The 17,122-nt window shown below is 45.8% G+C and overlaps 1 protein-coding gene across 5 annotated transcripts in view; it reads left to right on the forward strand.

Moving 5' to 3' along the window:
* The window catches only part of ABCA12 (ATP binding cassette subfamily A member 12), a 604,574-nt gene that overhangs the window by 357,317 nt on the left and 230,135 nt on the right, over positions 1-17,122 (forward strand). For all 5 annotated transcript variants that reach the window (XM_033946149.1, XM_033946152.1, XM_033946153.1 and 2 more), the window contains one exon: positions 10,676-10,991. In XM_033946149.1, the coding sequence (XP_033802040.1) occupies positions 10,676-10,991 (316 nt within the window). The remainder of the gene's footprint in view (positions 1-10,675; positions 10,992-17,122) is intronic.

The raw sequence follows: 17,122 nt of genomic DNA on the forward strand, positions 1-17,122 counted from the left end.
AGAAAAACTAATTTTATTTTCTGTTTTGTATTACAATATGTCAGATTTGAAATGTGTATCCTGCCAGAGCTGGTGTTAGACCGCAAACGTGAGCTAGGATTTAACAGAGAGGAAAAGTCCTTTTTGTTTCTTTATTTTATTTACACCACGGCGCCAGTGTGGTTAGGAGAAGCCAAAGGGGGGTGAAAAAGCTATAAAATAAACCCACCAGGATGTTTAAAAAAAAACAAACAAACAACCAATTGGGCAGGAAAGTTGAATCGAAAAAGCAATTCTGCTGGGCAGGATGGACCGCTGGTCTGACCCAGCAGAGGCACTTCTTATGTTCTTATGTAGGAATCAAGTTTTTGAGTTAGGCACCTAACTTTCAATTGTCCAATTAAAGCTGATTGTGAGCTAATATTGGTACTAATTAAACCTATTGATCAATTGAGATAGGTGCCGATATCATGCCTAACTTTAGGCAGACTTTATAGAAACAGGGCCATTATGAATATCTTGAAAACCAGACTGGCTTAGTATGTCCTAAGGACAGTTTTGAGAACTCCTGGTCTAAAGGCAAGGCTAATTTACGTATTTTTATAATCCCAAAACTCAGCCTTGTTTGGGGGTCTTCACAATCAGATTTAAGGACAATTACACACTTCAAGATACACTTAAAATATTGTTTTCCATCTTATCTCACACTTTTAACATTCTCTCTATATAGGGTTACCAAATGGCTCCAGAAAAAGGAGAACGGATTGAGACATCCATGTTTTACTTCCATTTCTTTCAATGGAAGTAAAATCCAGATGTCTCAATCCGTCCTCCTTTTTCTGGAGCCATATGGTAACCTTAAACAGCACCAAAATGTAGATTTCCAGGATGAGGAGAAGGAGAAACTTCAGAGAGCCATCAGCTCTCTCTCAGGAGTTTCCACAATCATCTTCTGTTCTAGACCAGAGGAAAGCATCAGTTACTCCTGGGGGGGATTCTGCAGATGTGATGCAGAATTGGTACAGAATTCCTAAATTTCTTAGACTGTGTAGAATTCGTTGCAGTTGCAGTTTACTGATGTGGTGCAGTGTAGCGCAGCACTAGTCAGCTCACCTTCTCTTGCTGCCTCCTTCTCTGCTGAACTGGTGGAGGAGGTACTCAATTGAACATTGAGATACTGCCTTCTTCTTTGCTACTTTGGCCTTAGCTGTTGCTTAAAGTTGTGAAGCTGTATGAAGGCCCACTTGTCTGAAAGGAACAGTCTTACCCAGGGTGGCAGAGGAGGAAGCAGCCTAATGTATGGTTATACAATTCCTTCACTAGATGCTCCACCAGGGAGGAGCACAATGGTTTAAGAAATACAGAAGAGTGGTGTATGCTATGTGAGGCAGCTGGAGCAAGGTGAATGAGGTATGAGTGTGTATGTGCTGGGGACAGTCACCAGATAAAAATGGATGGAATGGTGTGTGCTGATGGAGGTGACTGGAAAAAGGTGAACAGGATGGGGTGTGCCTTGGGGAGGGGGCTGGAGAATGTTGTATCAGCAATGTGTGTGGGAGGGGCATAGAGAACTGCAGAAAAGTGGATGGGGTTATGTATGCTATTGCGGGGAGGGCTGAAACAAGGTAGATGGGGTGATGTGTAGTAGGTAGAGGGCTAAATAAAAGTGGGTGGGGGGAGCTGGAGAATTCTATGGAGGAGTTGAAGAAAGGAAGATAGGGGGTAATAGGTGGGAGGGCTGGTGAAATGTGGATGGAGTTTATGTGCCATGCAGTGGGATAGTTAGACAGCCAAGTTTGGCTGGGCCTGATCACATAATGGGCAGACATCTCTCTCTCTGTTTCAGCCCTTTCCACCCTCACCCCCAGCCTGTGCCGCAGTCTCTCTCTTTCCCTCCCTTCCCCCCTCAGCCTGAGCAGCAGATTCTCTCTCATTCCTTCCCACCCTCCAGCCCACGCAGCATACATTACACAAAAATGAGGGCTTTAGTAATCTCAGTGGCAGAGGTGCTACTATGGAATAATCTGAGAGGCTTCACTTAGGATAATCTCTGACATTCAGGCCGATTCTCAAAACTTTAATGTGCTCATTAAAATGGTTTCCAGACGGTTAAGCCTACATACATTTTAATGGCGTATTATCAAAACGTCTTATTTCAGTCTTTAGCGAGCATTCTAGCAGTCTCCAACATTGCCATGCAAATGGACTTTTCAATATTGAAATGAGCACTCCTGTGGATTCTTAATAATCGCTGAGCCATTCTCCAAAAGTGGCTTATGGAGATAAAAATCAGTGACTAGTCTGGGGGTGCCAGTACAGTGACAGCACTGTTAAAAGTGCATCTTGTGGCGTGTGTTTTGACTGATGAAATTAAAAAAAAAATTACATGAAAGATCATAAATTGTCTCCTATTTTATTTTTGGTTGGAGTAGTAAAAGCACACTTTTTGAGTGTCTATATTATAGCCCCCTTTGGCAGTGGGAGAGATGCCCAGTGTCTCCCGCAGCCCACCGACACACCCATAGAAGGGGCCTTAAACAAACCTGGGCCAATGAGAGCCTCAGGCCCCTCCCCAGATGCACCGAAGAGGGGAAGGCCCGCCATTTTGTAGAGGGGGGCCTGCTGGCTGGAAGGAGAAAGCATCCCTTCGGTCAGTCATGTGAAAATAAGCTAAGGGGGAGAGGGTGGGTGTAGTCAGCGGCATAGTAGGGGGTGAGTTGTGTGGCGGCGGAAGAGTTTGGGCAACTCTCCCACTTTAAAGGGGGTGTTGGGAGGGGATGTTGGTTGGCGGCAGGAAAGCATTGGCAACTCTCCTGCTGCTGAGGGAGGGGGTATGTGTCGTTGTGTACTGCTGGAGGTGTGTGTCGGTTAAAAGGCATTTCTGCCGCTGTTGTTGCGGTGTTTGTTTTTTCATTTATTCTGCTGATGTGCCCATCACTATAACCAGCGATAGGCACATGTAAATTTAGCAAGTCTTCGCTGCTCTCCGCCAACCTCATTTGCATGAGCATTTTTTGGATAATGATGCGCTTTTTAAAAATCACTACTATAAAGGCTGTGACAGCAGTCCGTTGGGTTTTTAGGCGTTTTTTTAAAATATCTAGCCTTCAGAGATTTCTTGAAAGCTGCTCACTTTAATAATACTTTTGGAGAGATTTTTAAAATAATTGTTGTATTGTTTTTAAAAACGGTATATACCTTGTGAACCGCTTAGGTTTAAGCAGGGTATAAGTTTTTAAATTAATAAATAAACTCTCTTTCTCCCTTCCCACTCCCCAGCCTAGGCATCAGATTCTTTCTTTCTTTCTCTTCCTCCCCCCCCCCCCCCTTGCCTGTGTACCATTTCTACAAGTTACTGGCAGCAGTTCGTGCACATTGTCAGTGGCTGAACCAGAAGCCTTCCCTCTGATAAAACACGAACGTATCAGAGGGATGGCTTCTGGGTCAGCTACCAGCAGCATGTACAAACCGCTGTTGGCAACCTGTAGCTACTGGATGGCCTGGCTTGAAACCATACTGGGTGGGCCAGGCCTGACTGTGGCTTTGCCACTGGTTCCATGGGGATTGGGGCAAAGAAAATTAAGGTAAGGATTTGCCTGGATGAGGGGAAAGATTCCTTGTAGGTAAACAGAACAGGGATCTTGCTTGGAATTAGGGAGAGAACAAAATGAAGGCAATGAAGGCTTGGGGAAGGGGGGGGCAAGAACTCTAGAAGGCAGAGAGCTGATAGAGATCAGAGAACAGGTAAATGGAAACAAAGAGGAGGAAGGAGAGAAAAAATGGGAGTGCTTATTCTGGAGAAGGGGCAGAGAAAGCTGGAAGCTGAACTTAGCAGGGGAAGGGATACAAGCTAAGAGAGAAATGAAGAAGGTGGAACCTGAAGAGGGAAACTGCTGTGGTGGTGATGGTGGGGGGAGGGGAGGTATTTTCATGCCTGTCTTTTACATGGTGTAAGACATTGTGCCTAAATGTTGGAGCATTTAAAACTACCAGTGGTATGCAATGAGAGCTTTCAAGGGATTCAATGAATCCCCAGCTCTACAGCCTTGCTTTTAATTTTTTTTTTGTTTACTTTTTGCTTGATGCAGTTAGATTTGTTGAATAGGCAGCCTACTCAACCAATCAAACTGCATCAAACAAAAAGTAAACCAAAAGGGCTGGGGATACTCCCATGAAGGCTCTGATAGTACTAATCTGAATTTGATCGGCTGAGCAGCATCTGCCTGTTGCCTGCTCGACCAATAAAATTCAGAGCACCGCTCTCAGGGCCTTTAGGGAGTGGGCCGAATCCCCTGAAGACCCTGACTGCACGCCACTGAAAGCACAGTTACTTACCGTAACAGGTGTTATCCAGGGACAGCAGCTATTCTCACATATGGGTGATGTCATCGACGGAGCACGGATGTGGACGCTTCACAAGCAGACTTGCTTGAAGAAACCAGAAGTTTTGAGTCGACCGCACCGCGCATGCGCGAGTGCCTTCCCACCCAGCGTAGGGCGCGTCTCCTCAGTTCAGATAGCTAGCAAAGAAGCCAACCAGGGGAGGTGGGTGGGTTGTGAGAATAGCTGCCTGCTGTCCCTGGATAACACCTGTTACGGTAAGTAACTGTGCTTTATCCCAGGACAAGCAGGTAACCTATTCTCACATATGGGTGACCTCCAAGCTAACCAGAATGGGATGGTGGGAGTGTTGGCAATTTAGGAGAATAAATTTTGTAATACTGTTTGGCCAAACTGTCTATCCTGTCTGGAGAAAGTATCCAGACAATAGTGAGAAGTAAAGGTATGAACCAAGGACCAAGTAGCAGCCTTTCAAATTTCCTCAATAGGAGTAGATCTGAGGAAAGCTACTGAAGCTGCCATTGCTCTAACTTTATGGGCTGTGACTCTACTGTGTAGGGGTCCAGCCTGGGCATAGCAGAATGAGATACAAGCAGCCATCCAGTTGGAGATGGTACGCTTAGAAATAGGATGTCCCAACTTATTTGGATCGAAGGAGACAAAAAGTTGAGGAGCAGTTCTGTGTGGTTTGGTGCATTCCAAATAGAAGGCCAAAGCACGCTTACAGTCCAGAGTATGAAGAGCAACTTCTCCAGGATGAGAATGAGGCTTTGGAAAGAACACTTGAAGAACAATGGATTGGTTGAGATGAAATTCCGATACCACTTTAGGGAGGAATTTAGGATGAGTACGAAGAACCACTTTGTCATGATGGAACACTGTGAAAAGTGGATCAGCAACTAAAGCTTGTAGCTCACTGACCCATCAAGCAGCAGTGAGGGCTATGAGAAACACCACTTTCCAAGTGAGATACTTCAGATGAGCCTTATCAATTGGTTCAAATGGAGGCTTCATCAATTGAGCAAGGATAACATTGAAGTCCCAAACCACAGGAGGCGGTTTGAGAGGAGGTTTGACATTGAAAAGTCCTTTCTTGAATCTGGAAACCACTAGATGAGCAGAGAGGGGTTTCCCTTCAATAGGCTGATGGAAAGTCGCAATTGCACTGAGATGGACTCGGATCGATGTAGACTTGAGGCCAGAATTGGATAAGTGCAAAAGGTAATCCAAAACAGAAGATAAGGAGGAATGCTGAGGCTCCTTATGATGAGAAAAACACCATGTAGAAAATCTAGTCCATTTTTGGTGATAGCATTGTCTAATGGTAGGCTTCCTAGAAGCTTCTAAAACGTCTCTTACAGATTGAGAAAACTGAAGAGGGGTTATGTTGAGAGGTACCAAGCTGTCAGGTGTAGAGACTGCAGGTTGGGATGAAGCAGAGATCCTTGACTCTGTGTAAGCAGAGAAGGAAAAACTGGCAGAAGGTATGGCTCCCTGCTGCTGAGTTATAGAAGGGAATATCAAGGTTGTCTCGACCACCAAGGAGCAATTAGAATCATGGTGGCATGATCGTTCTTCAACTTGATCAGAGTCTTGAGAATGAGAGGAAATGGAGGGAATGCATATAGGAAAAGATTCGTCCATTCCAGAAGAAAAGCATCTGCCTCGAGGCGAAGAGGAGAGTATATCCTGGAGCAGAACTGAGGCAGTTTGTAGTTGTGGGGAGCTGCAAAGAGGTCTATCTGATGCGTTCCCCACTGTGAAAAAATGTGAAGAGGCGAGGAATGGAGTGTCCATTCGTGAGGTTGTAGAAGACGACTCAAGTTGTCCGCCAAGCAATTCTTTGCCCCTTGAATGTAGAAAGCTTTGAGGAAGGTGTTGTGGCGGATTGCTTCAGAGATTCTTGACAAAGGGAGGCAGATCCCGTCCCTCCCTGTTTGTTGACATAATACATGGCGACTTGATTGTCCATCCGAATGAGGACTACTTGGTCGTGAAGAAGATGTTGAAAAGCATTGAGAACTTTGAGGATCGCTCTGAGTTCCAACAGATTGATATGACACTGACGATCTGTACTGGTCCAGAGGTCTTGAGTACGGAGACCATCGAGATGAGTGCCCCATGCGTAGGTCAAAGAATCTGTCATGAGGACCTTCTCATGGGGGGGGCGTTTGAAAAAGCAAGCCTCTGGACAGATTGGAAGAGAGCATCCACCAACGGAGAGACTGCTTCAATGAAGGAGTGACTGTTATGTATTGAGAAAGTGGATCGCAAACCTTCGTCCATTGAGATGCCAGGGTCCACTGAGGAATTCTGAGGTGAAGTCTGGCAAAAGGAGTCACGTGTACTGTGGAGGCCATGTGACCTAGGAGTACCATCTTGTGTCTCGCTGAGATGGAAGAGCGGGAAGACACTGTATGACAGAGTTGAAGAAGAGCTTCTAGATGTTGTTGTGGGAGGAATGCTCTGAGTTGGACAGTGTCCAGAACCGCTTCAATGAATTGTAGAGTCTGTGAGGGCTGAAGTTGGGATTTGGGAAAGTTGATTTTGAATCCCAAACTTTGTAGGAACCAGGTAGTCTGTTGGGTCTCTACAATAACCCCTTGAGATGTTGAATCTTTGATGAGCCAGTCGTCGAGGTAGGGAAATACCTGAAGACCATGGTTCCTGAGAGCTGCTGCTACCACTACCAAGCACTTGGTGAACACTCTGGGAGATGAGGCCAGGCCGAAGGGTAGTACTCTGTATTGATAATGCAGATTCCCCACCCGAAATCTGAGATATTGACAGGAGGCCGGATGAATGGGGATATGAGTGTAGGCCTCCTTGAGATCCAGAGAGCATAACCAATCGTTCTGCTCGAGAAGGGGATAAAGGGATGCCAGGGACAACATTAGAAACTTTTCTTTGAACAGAAATTTATTGAGAGCCCTGAGATCCAGAATGGGCCGCAGATCGCCTGTCTTCTTCAGAACAAGGAAGTAGCGGGAGTAAAACCCCCTATTCTGCTGTTCCAAAGGAACTGGTTCGATGGCATGGAGACGAAGCAGAGCTTGAGCTTCCTGAAGAAGAAGGGCGGTCTGGGAAGGATTGGAAAGATATTCTCTTGGAGGAAGCTCTGGTGAAACCTGAGTGAAATGAAGAGTATCCTTCCCTGATGATGGTGAGCACCCAGAGGTCGGATGTAATAGTCATCCATCGGTGATAAAAATGATGGAGACGACCTCCTATAGGGGGAAAAGAAGACAGAGTCAGAACGGTGGAGGTTATGCTCTGTTTTAAACAGTCAAAAAGGCTGAGGTGTAGCAGAAGGTTGAGGTTTTTGTTGCTTCTGAGGCTGCTGTTTTTTAAGAGGAGGGCGAGTATAAGGAGCCGTCCTCGGAGCAAAACGCCGTTGATAGATAGGAGCAGGGCGTGTAGGTTTGGCAGGAGCTGGCTTAGGCTTAGGTCTGACAATAGAAGCAAAGGATTTTTCATGTTCAGACAATTTCTTGGTAGCTGCCTCGATAGATTCATCAAAGAGGTCATTGCCCTCACAAGGAATATTAGCTAAGCAATCCTGAAGATTAGGGTCCAAGTCATTGGTACGAAGCCAGGCAAGGCAACACATAGCTACAGAGCAAGCAGCTACCCGGGCAGATAACTCAAAGGCATCAGAAGATGACTGGAGGAGATGTAATTGGAGTTGAGATAAAGAAGCAAGAACTTTTTGAAATTAAAAGTGCTTTTGAGTATCCAAATAGGTCAAGAATTTTGGTAATAGAGAAATGAGGAACTCAAAATAAGTAATAAAATGAAAATTATAATTGAGGACTTTAGAGGACATCATGGCATTTTGATAGATGCGACGTCCGAATTTGTCCAAAGCTTTCCCTTCTCTTCCAGGAGGAACGGTGGCATAAACCTTGGAAGGATGGGACCTCTTCAAGGAGGACTCGACTAGCAAGGACTGATGAGATAACTGTGAGTTGTCAAACCCTTTGCGATGTACAGTTTTATACCTAGAGTCCAATTTTCCTGGAACAGCCGGTATGGTATAAGGTGTCTCCAGGCATTGACCAAAAGTCTGAGACAAAAGCTTGTGAAGAGGAAACTTAAGTGACTCTGCCGGAGGTTGAGGAAGATGCATGACTTCGAGGTACTCCTTAGAGTATTTGGAACCAGCATCTAATTGAAGATCCAAGTCCACAGCCATCTGAAGAAGAAAAGATGAGAAAGATAGCTGATCCACATGCTTTGCCTCGAGAAGGACTCGAGGACGTCGAGGTAGCCTGGGTCGAAGATGAAGCTTCGGCAGGAAAAAAGGCATCAAAAAAATATGGAGATTTGGACGAGGCAATCGAAACCGCTGCATCCTCGAGGTTTGGAAGTGGAGACCTCGAACGAGGAGTTGGCGGTCTAGTCGAAATAGGGTAGAGCGAGGCTTAGTTGAAGAGGGTCATTCTTTAGAAGAAGAACTATGCCTGGAAGTATGCCTCGATGAAGGCTTCGATCGTCGGTGAGAACTGTGCCTGGAAGCAGATCTCAAAGATCGAGGAGACTTTGCCTCGGAGACAGAAGCAGCCGATGCTACCAAAGAATGGATAGGACTGGAGGCTGTAGATCGAAGCTCCAGAGGCTTGGTGGAGGAACCTCGATGCACTCCCAAAGACTCTGCTCCTTGTATAGAGTGTGAGGATTCCTGCTGAGACACTTGCAAAGATTCTGCTCCTTGCTTCACGTGCTTGGATGCCAGACCAGACACTCGCAGAGACTCTGCTCCCTGCAAAGAGTGTGTAAGCTCAGACTTAGGCAAAAGATGCGGCTCGACCTCGCGAGAGTCTGCTGAATGCCCAGGCTGGATGAGAGGAAGCAGCTTCGGTCCCATATTAGTAAGGAACTGAATGAATTGCTTCTCCAACATGGTCTGGAAGGAAGCCGGCAAGGATGGATCCGCGTCTGAAACCGGACCACCTGCTTTGGCTGGAGGTTCCACCGAGGCAGTGTAAATGTGCTTCGACTTAGAAGTCTTAGGCACTTTAAACACTACTGCTGGAACTTTCTGCTGAGCTATCTGACCTGAGGAAACAGGGGAAGATACAGCAGGTGTCGTCGAAGAAAGAGCCGCTGCAAACGACGAAGGTCTGATGAGGCTCGAGGTGGAAGCAGTAGAAGCACGAGGAGTCTCAGTCGAAGGTGAGGCCAAGGGCGCCTTCGACATTGAGGAAGAATCCATGCTGAACAGCTTCTCCACCAAAAGATGATGATGTTCAATGGCTCGAGGTTGAAGAGTAGCACAGCGCTCGCATGACTTCGGCTGATGTTTCGGCCCAAGGCACCTGAGGCACCGACAGTGTTGGTCTGTAAGGGTAAATCGCACGCTGGCACTGGCTACACTTCTTGAAGCCCGTGGCAGGCCGGGACATAGGAAGAAAAATAGCCACCGCAAGATTGAAGTCCTTGGGCTGCGGCCAAGCAGCCTGCCCTGGCAGACGGACGGAAGAATGAAAATTTTTTTTTTTTAAACTAGAAATAATAGAAATAAAGTAAGAACAGCGATTCGTGAAGAAAAAAATACAAACTGCGGTTCAGAGAAGGCACAAAGTAACGAAGTTAAACGCAGAGAGTCAAAGACAGACTTCTCGGCTCCGTGGAAAACTGAGAACTGAGGAGACGTGCCCTACGCTGGGCGGGAAGGCACTCACGCATGCGCGGTGCGGTCGACTCGAAACTTCTGGTTTCTTCAAGCAAGTCTGCTTGTGAGGCGTCTGCATCCGGGCTCCGTCGATGACTTCACCCATATGTGAGAATAGGCTGCCTACTTGTCCTGGGATAAAAACTATTTACATTTTATTCTAAGCTCTGCCTGGATGTCCCAGCTTCCAGTAGAGGGAGATAGAGGGTGAGTGCATAAAAAAAGTAGGAAAGCATAAAATAACTGTAAAACCTAGCTCTAGAAGCTAAAGTGACAGGCAGGGGAAGTCTATGCATGAGAAAACAACAAAAAGATATCAATTCAATTTTTTGTTACCAAAAAATAACATAATGGCACTTTCAGAGAGCTCTACAGAAAGACCAACTAGATTCTGTGGAATAGCAGGAGGCAGGAACAGGCATGCATGTAGGATCAGCCTCACAAAGACTTCCAGAAATTTCCTAAACTGGCGAGACCTCTTTCCAGCATAGGTTCGTTCAGATGAAGTCACCTATCTGTGAGGACTTATTCTGCTTCTTCTCAGAGAAAGCCACTTCCATATGTGAAAATGAAAAACTTAAGACAGCTGTGATTCTATTTTTTAAAGGTAAATATTCTCTTTACTAAGGCTTAATATGGGCAAAACAATTCTTAAACTTTTTTTATTTCTGTTTGGATTAGGTGTCATTTTCCAAATTCCCTCCACTAGCAGAAGACGCAGAAGAGCAAGTTCTGACAAACCCATATTACCTTCGCATGTCAAGTACACCATCAGGATGAAGAATGAGTTTTCTGAGCCATCAGATAGACTCCGTGATGTTTACTGGGTTCCGGGTCCTCACAACTCAGCTATTGAGTATCAGAGTTATGGCATATTATTTGTCTTCTTGCAAGAAAATATTGACAGAGCAATCATTGAAATGCAGACCCAGAAGAATTTACAAAATATAGCAGTCCAGTTTCAACCCATGCCTTATCCCTGCTATATTAATGATATGTGAGTTATAGACTTAAAAAAAAGTCATATACCGGTATTTCACAAATTCATATAAACCTTCCTGGAACTGTCTCCCTCATTCTATAATATAGTGACCAAATTTACACACCAATTCCCATGGTGCCTGGAAAAAGAACAGGACCCCCCTTACATAGTTTCAAAATACAGTCAAACCTCGGTTTGCGAGTAACACGGTTTGTGAGTGTTTTGCAAGACGAGCATAACACTCCAGCAAATTTTAACTTGCAAAACGAGTGTTGACTCGCAAAATGAGAAGTCAAAAACACACAATATATGCATGTCGTACTGCTGAGCACATCATGCAATTCGACCACGCACAACATGTGTGCTTTGACTTTCCCAACCCTGCCGCCCCACGATCTTGGCGACGTGCTCAACGCTGGGCACTGAGGCGCTGCGGCCTGGGAAAGCAGGGTGAACACTACCTGCAGGTTTGCCACTTCTGTTCCATGTAGCAATGCCATGCCGGCAGTATCGAGCCCAGCCCCGGAAGCAATGGCGGCTGCTGAGATAGGAGCAGCAGCATCACCGAGGTGCCACCCAGGCTGCAGCTCTTCTCCTCTTCCTCCTGGAAGTTCGGCTTGGCATCTTTCTCCTTTTTATTTTATACATTAGTTTATGGGTTGTGGAACAAATCATCTGGGTTTCCATTATTTTCTATGGGGAAATTTGCTTTGATATACGAGTGCTTTGGATTACAAGCATGCTTCTGGAGCAAATTATGCTCGTAAACCAAGGTACCACTGTACATACATTACAATTGTTTAAACATTTAGGCTCCCTTTTACTAAACCGCGCTAGCGGTTTTTGGCACCGAGAGCCGCGCGTCTCCCGACGTTCATAGGAATTCTATGAGCGTCGGGAGCATTGCGCAGCATTCAGCACTGCTCCCGGCGCTAAAAACCGCTAACATGGTTTAGTAAAAGGGGCTGTTAGTATGATCTTGGAAAATACATTAATATAATGGCTTTTTTTCTTAGCTAATTCATAATTTGGGTTCACGGTGTCTGCCTTCAATTTTTATATACTCACAAAGTCTTCGATGCCATTGAACTGTTGGCTCACTGAATTCTGGGGTTTCATTAAAAGCTCAATTATTTTGTGAGCTTGATGTGCTGGAGTTCCATCCCGTTGAAAAATAAAGTACAGTACTCAGAAATGTCTCAAATTTCAGGCATAATGTTTTTGTGTTATTTGGAAATTGTTGGGGGTTCTGTAAATGCAACAGGCATTTACATGGGAGGTGCATAGGCAAGCCATGGGTCAAACATTTATGCACAAACCCATGGATTCTATATATGGTGCCCAAGTTTGGTGCCCATCCGGTATATATATCCAACTAAATTGGCTAATGAGCTAATTAGTGCTAATAATTGGATGTTAATTGGTGCTAATTGGCACCATGTTGAATTTGTGTGCACATCTTTCAATGTATGCACAACCTCCAAAAAGGGCATGGTCATGGGAGGTACATGGGCAGATCAGGGATATTCCTAAAATTGGTGATCAGTGTTATAGAATACCAGGGATATGCACCCAAACTGGGTATGAGGAATTATACTTGGTTTCAGCAGGTATAAGTCCTGGCAGCCAAATCTGGGCATTGAAATCGGCACACAGTGCTATTCTATAATGGATGCTCATCATTTAGTGCCCATTATAGAATTTCAATGAGCATCATTTTTTTCAGTGCTAATTTTTGAGTGCCACTTTTAGAATGTTGTAAGTTATACATGAGCAGGGGATGGAGCTTGGCTCGCTAGAGAATGGACGTGTGATTCAGTTGCTCTCCCTCTCCCAGCTTCTTATATAATTCCTGTCTAGCTCAAAACTGATTTCATCAAGTTTTATTCAGGTGGGAAAAATAGGGAATTTATCCTGAATTGAACTAAATATGTCTTCAAGAAAGCAGGCTCGAGGAGAAACAGCTGCAGCTACAACTTCAGGTTCTCTCTTCTTCCAAATTTACTTTTCTGAAAATAGCTTTGCCATAAAGATTCAACAAATAGGGCGACAAGATGCGTCCTTGCCTTAACACCATGTTTTATTGGAAACCAGTGTTGCCATATTCAGTTATCACTGCATATTCTTGATTTTCATAGTCTCTTTACCAATTGAATTATATGTTTAGGTGTTCCGATTTGCACTAGTGCTCTCCATAGTTTATCGTGATAACACAACGCTCATTGCCAATAAAAAAAGAAGACATGTATCTGCTGAGAAAAGTTAAAGCTGAAAGTCATAACATGGTATTAGCAGTGGCGTACCTAGGGTATGTAGCACCCGGGGCCCATAATTTTTTGACACTCCCCCCCATGTAAAAAAATATTTTTTGTAATAACCATGAAACTGAATAAATGGTCATAATAGAAACAGGCAGTGAAAATTTTCTTTTATTGAACTTCATATATGTAACCATTATTCCAAACATACCATAACATAACATAAATTATGTCTGAATTGTCATGACATCAGAAGTACATAAGGAGTAGTTGCAGGTGATGCTTGGGACAGTTCTGATTGTGTTAGTTCGGTTTTATGTGTTTTTGGAATAGAAGGGTTTTTATTTCTTTTTTGAAGGTTTTGTAGTTTGTGGTCGAGGTCAATAGGTTGTAGAGTTGGGGGTCGAGTGTTGCAGCTCGAATGGCTAGGAGGTTGTCGAACTGTTTTTTTCTTTTTACATTTTTGGTTGGAGGGTGTGTGAATGGTGCGTGAGTTCTCCTTTGTCTGGTTGAGGTGGATTGAATTATTTAGCTGAAGAAATTAGTTAGCCCCCCCATTCCACACACATTAATTCTCTTCCATTTTTGTTCCCATTCTAAAAAACACTGATAAGTTCTCAGAAAAAAAATACATTAAAATAAGAAGTGAAAACAAAGGCCCCTACAGATGAGAACATAACATAAGAATAGCCTAACTGGGTCAGACCAATGGTTCATCATGCCCAGTAACCTATTCTCATGGAAGCCAATCCAGGTCACTAGTACCTGGTCAAAACCCAAAGAATAGCAACATTCCATGGTACCGATCCAGGGCAAGCAGATGTTTCCCCCATGTCTTAATAACAGACTATGGACTTTTTCTCCTGGAATTTGTCCAAACCTTTCTTAAAACTTTCTTAAAACTTTCTTAACTTCTGGCCACTTCATTTTTAAGCTGAGATCTTTCCTTCCAAACAGAGACTTTGCTAGATGTCAAATACAGCACAAGGTAACTTCACACGGACTTAGCTGTGCAGGAAATGTGAATCTCCTCATATACCCATCATATAGTGCAAAAATGTGCAAAGATCTAGTTTTTTCTTTCGATCACACGGACTTATCTATGCAGGAAATGTGAATCTCCTCATACACCCACCATATAGTACAAAAATGTGCAAAGATCTGTTTTTTTCTTTCGATCACTACATAGTCTAATGCCACACAAGCAGCGCTGTTACAAACATATTCTGTAGGTCAGTGATAAGGTTAACAAAGTTTCCTTCCTTGGACCAGAAGGAGATACTGACAAACCACTGGAAGAGATCCCAAAACAACTACCCAGGAACAACACCCAAAGATCCACTCAGTGTGTGAACCAGTTGAGTGGAGTGGACTAACTGGGGGGTGGAAATGGGCCCGGAGTTTGCTCAGCAGAATTTCCCAGATCACCTCTTCCTCTCAACACATTGACACGCTGCTGCCACCACCACTAGGAACACCTCACCGGGTAGGCCAGCAATACTATAAACTTTATAAAACACATTATTATATTTTCTTATAAAGCACATATTTTAACTGAACTCTCTGACATCCTCAGCCTTTCCATTCACAAAAATAGAAGGAAGAAAAGTTCCCATTTCCTGCTGTCTCATGTCCTCGGCCTATACAATATTTTTCTTCTGCAAAGTGCAGACCCTTCAAAAATCTGACCAAATCCTCATTTCACTTGCATTATAAAGTACTGAGGATGCCATCTCTCCCCAATCCCAGGTCCTAAAGTCTAAGACAGTAGCGCAAACTAGTGCTGCCAGATTCAGGAAAAAAAATTTCGATTCGATTCAGCCTATTGAATTGGTTTATCGATTCGATTTTCCTGCCCAATTGGGTGTTTTTTAAAAACATCCTGGTGGGTTTATTTTATAGCTTTTTCACCCCCCTTAGGCTTCTCCTAACCACACTGGCGCTGTGGTGTAAATAAAATAAAGAAACAAAAGGACTTTTCCGCTCTCTGTTAAATCCTAGCTCACGTTTGCGGTCTAACACCAGCTCTGGCAGGATACACATTTCAAATCTGACATATTGTAATCACAAAACAGAAAATAAAATTAGTTTTTCTACCTTTTTGTTGTCTGGTTATTTTTCAAATCTTGTTGGTCCAAGGCTCTGGTTGTCTTCTGATAACTTGCTTGCCAGGGTCTCCTTCTTTCTTCTTTCTCCGTGCTAACCATCCATCTGCCATCTCTGTCCTCCCCTTCCGTTTCCCTTCTCTCCCCCAGATGTCTGGCATCTTTCCTTTTTTTGTCTCCCTCCACAGATCCACCTTTTCTTAACTACCCTTTCATCCAGCAGCTCTCCCTCCTTCCACACCACCCCAGGGTCCACCATCTCTCCCTTTCTTTTCTCAACTACCCTCCTAACCAGTATCTCTATCCCCCCTCCACACCTTCCCTTGTGTCCAACTTCTCTCCCTTTCTGTTCCTTTCCTCCCTAAAACCCATGTCCATCATCTCTCTCTCTCTCCTCTATTTTCAGACCCATTATTTCTTCCCACCCAAAGTCCGGCATATGCACGTCTCTTTGAACCCCTCCCCCTTCCCTCTGTGTATTTCTACACCAGGGCCCCCCCTCCCCTGAAGGCCTGTCCCCCCTTGAAGGCCTGCCTGCCTGCTCCCCTTGAAGGCCTGCCCCCCCTTGAAGGCCTGCACCCCCCTGAAGGCCTGCACCCCCCTGAAGGCCTGTCCCCTCCCTTGAAGGCCTGCCTGCCTGTTCCCCTTGAAGGCCTGCCCCCCTGAAGGCCTGTCCCCCCCTTGAAGGCCTGCACCCCCACCGAAGGCCTGCACCCCCCGAAGGCCTACACCCCCTCAAAGGCCTGACCCCCCTTGAAGGCCTGCCTGCCTGTTCCCCTTGAAGGCCTGCCCCCCCCAGAAGGCCTATCCCCCCCTTGAAGGCCTGCACCCCCCCCGAAGGCCTACTCCTCCCCGAAGGCCTGTCACTCCCCCCCGAAGGCCTGCCTGTCCCCCTTGAAGGCTTGCCCCCCCCGAAGGCCTGAACCCCCCGAAGGCCTGTCCCCCCCTTGAAGGCCTGCCTGTGTCCCCCCCCTTGAAGGCCTGTCCCCCCTTGAAGGCCTGTGCCCTCCCTGGAAGGCCTGTCCCCCTCCTAAGGCTTGCACCCCCCTCCGACGGCCTGTCAGCCCCCCGAAGGCCTGCCTGTCCCCCTTGAAGGCCTGTCCCCCTCCCCCGAAGGCTTGTCCCCCCCCTTTGAAGGCTTGCCTGCCTGTTCTCCATGAAGGCCTGTCCCCCTGAAGGCCTGTCTCCCCCCCTCCACAAGGTCTGCCTTCCCGCCCCATCCTGAAGGCCTGCTGCCCCCCCCCCACTACCTCGAAGGACCGCTCGGCCCAACCACCACCACGAAGCACTGCTTATTCCCCCGGCCTCCCCGCTTCATTTCCCTGGGGAAACAGCCTGCAGCAAGATCGCGCGATGCCAGCGATCTTTGCCTGCTTCGGCTGTTTCCTCCGCCGCGGTCCCGCACCTCCTCTGATGTCAGAGGAGGGGCGGGACCGTGGCGGAGGAAACAGCCGAAGCAGGCAAAGATCGCTGGCATCGCGATCTTGCTGCAGGCTGTTTCCAGACACGACACCCGGCACAGGGGGGGAACCGGACCGGACCAGGAGCACCCCCTCAGGGCTTGGCACCCGGGGAGGACCGCCCCCCCTCCCCCCCTTGGTACGCCACTGGTTATTAGAACTGGATATAAACAAAACAAAGATTATGAATATGGAAAATGAAGATTTTGAGCTTGAAGACGATAGAATATAAGTTGTAACAAGTTTTAATCTTTTGGGCTCTTTGGTAAACAAGGAAACAACTACCAGTGAAAAAATACTTCACAGAATTGCAATTAGTCGCT

The sequence above is a fragment of the Geotrypetes seraphini genome, chromosome 5 (genome assembly GCF_902459505.1).
Source record: "Geotrypetes seraphini chromosome 5, aGeoSer1.1, whole genome shotgun sequence".
In the NCBI taxonomy this organism is placed as follows: Eukaryota; Metazoa; Chordata; class Amphibia; order Gymnophiona; family Dermophiidae; genus Geotrypetes; species Geotrypetes seraphini.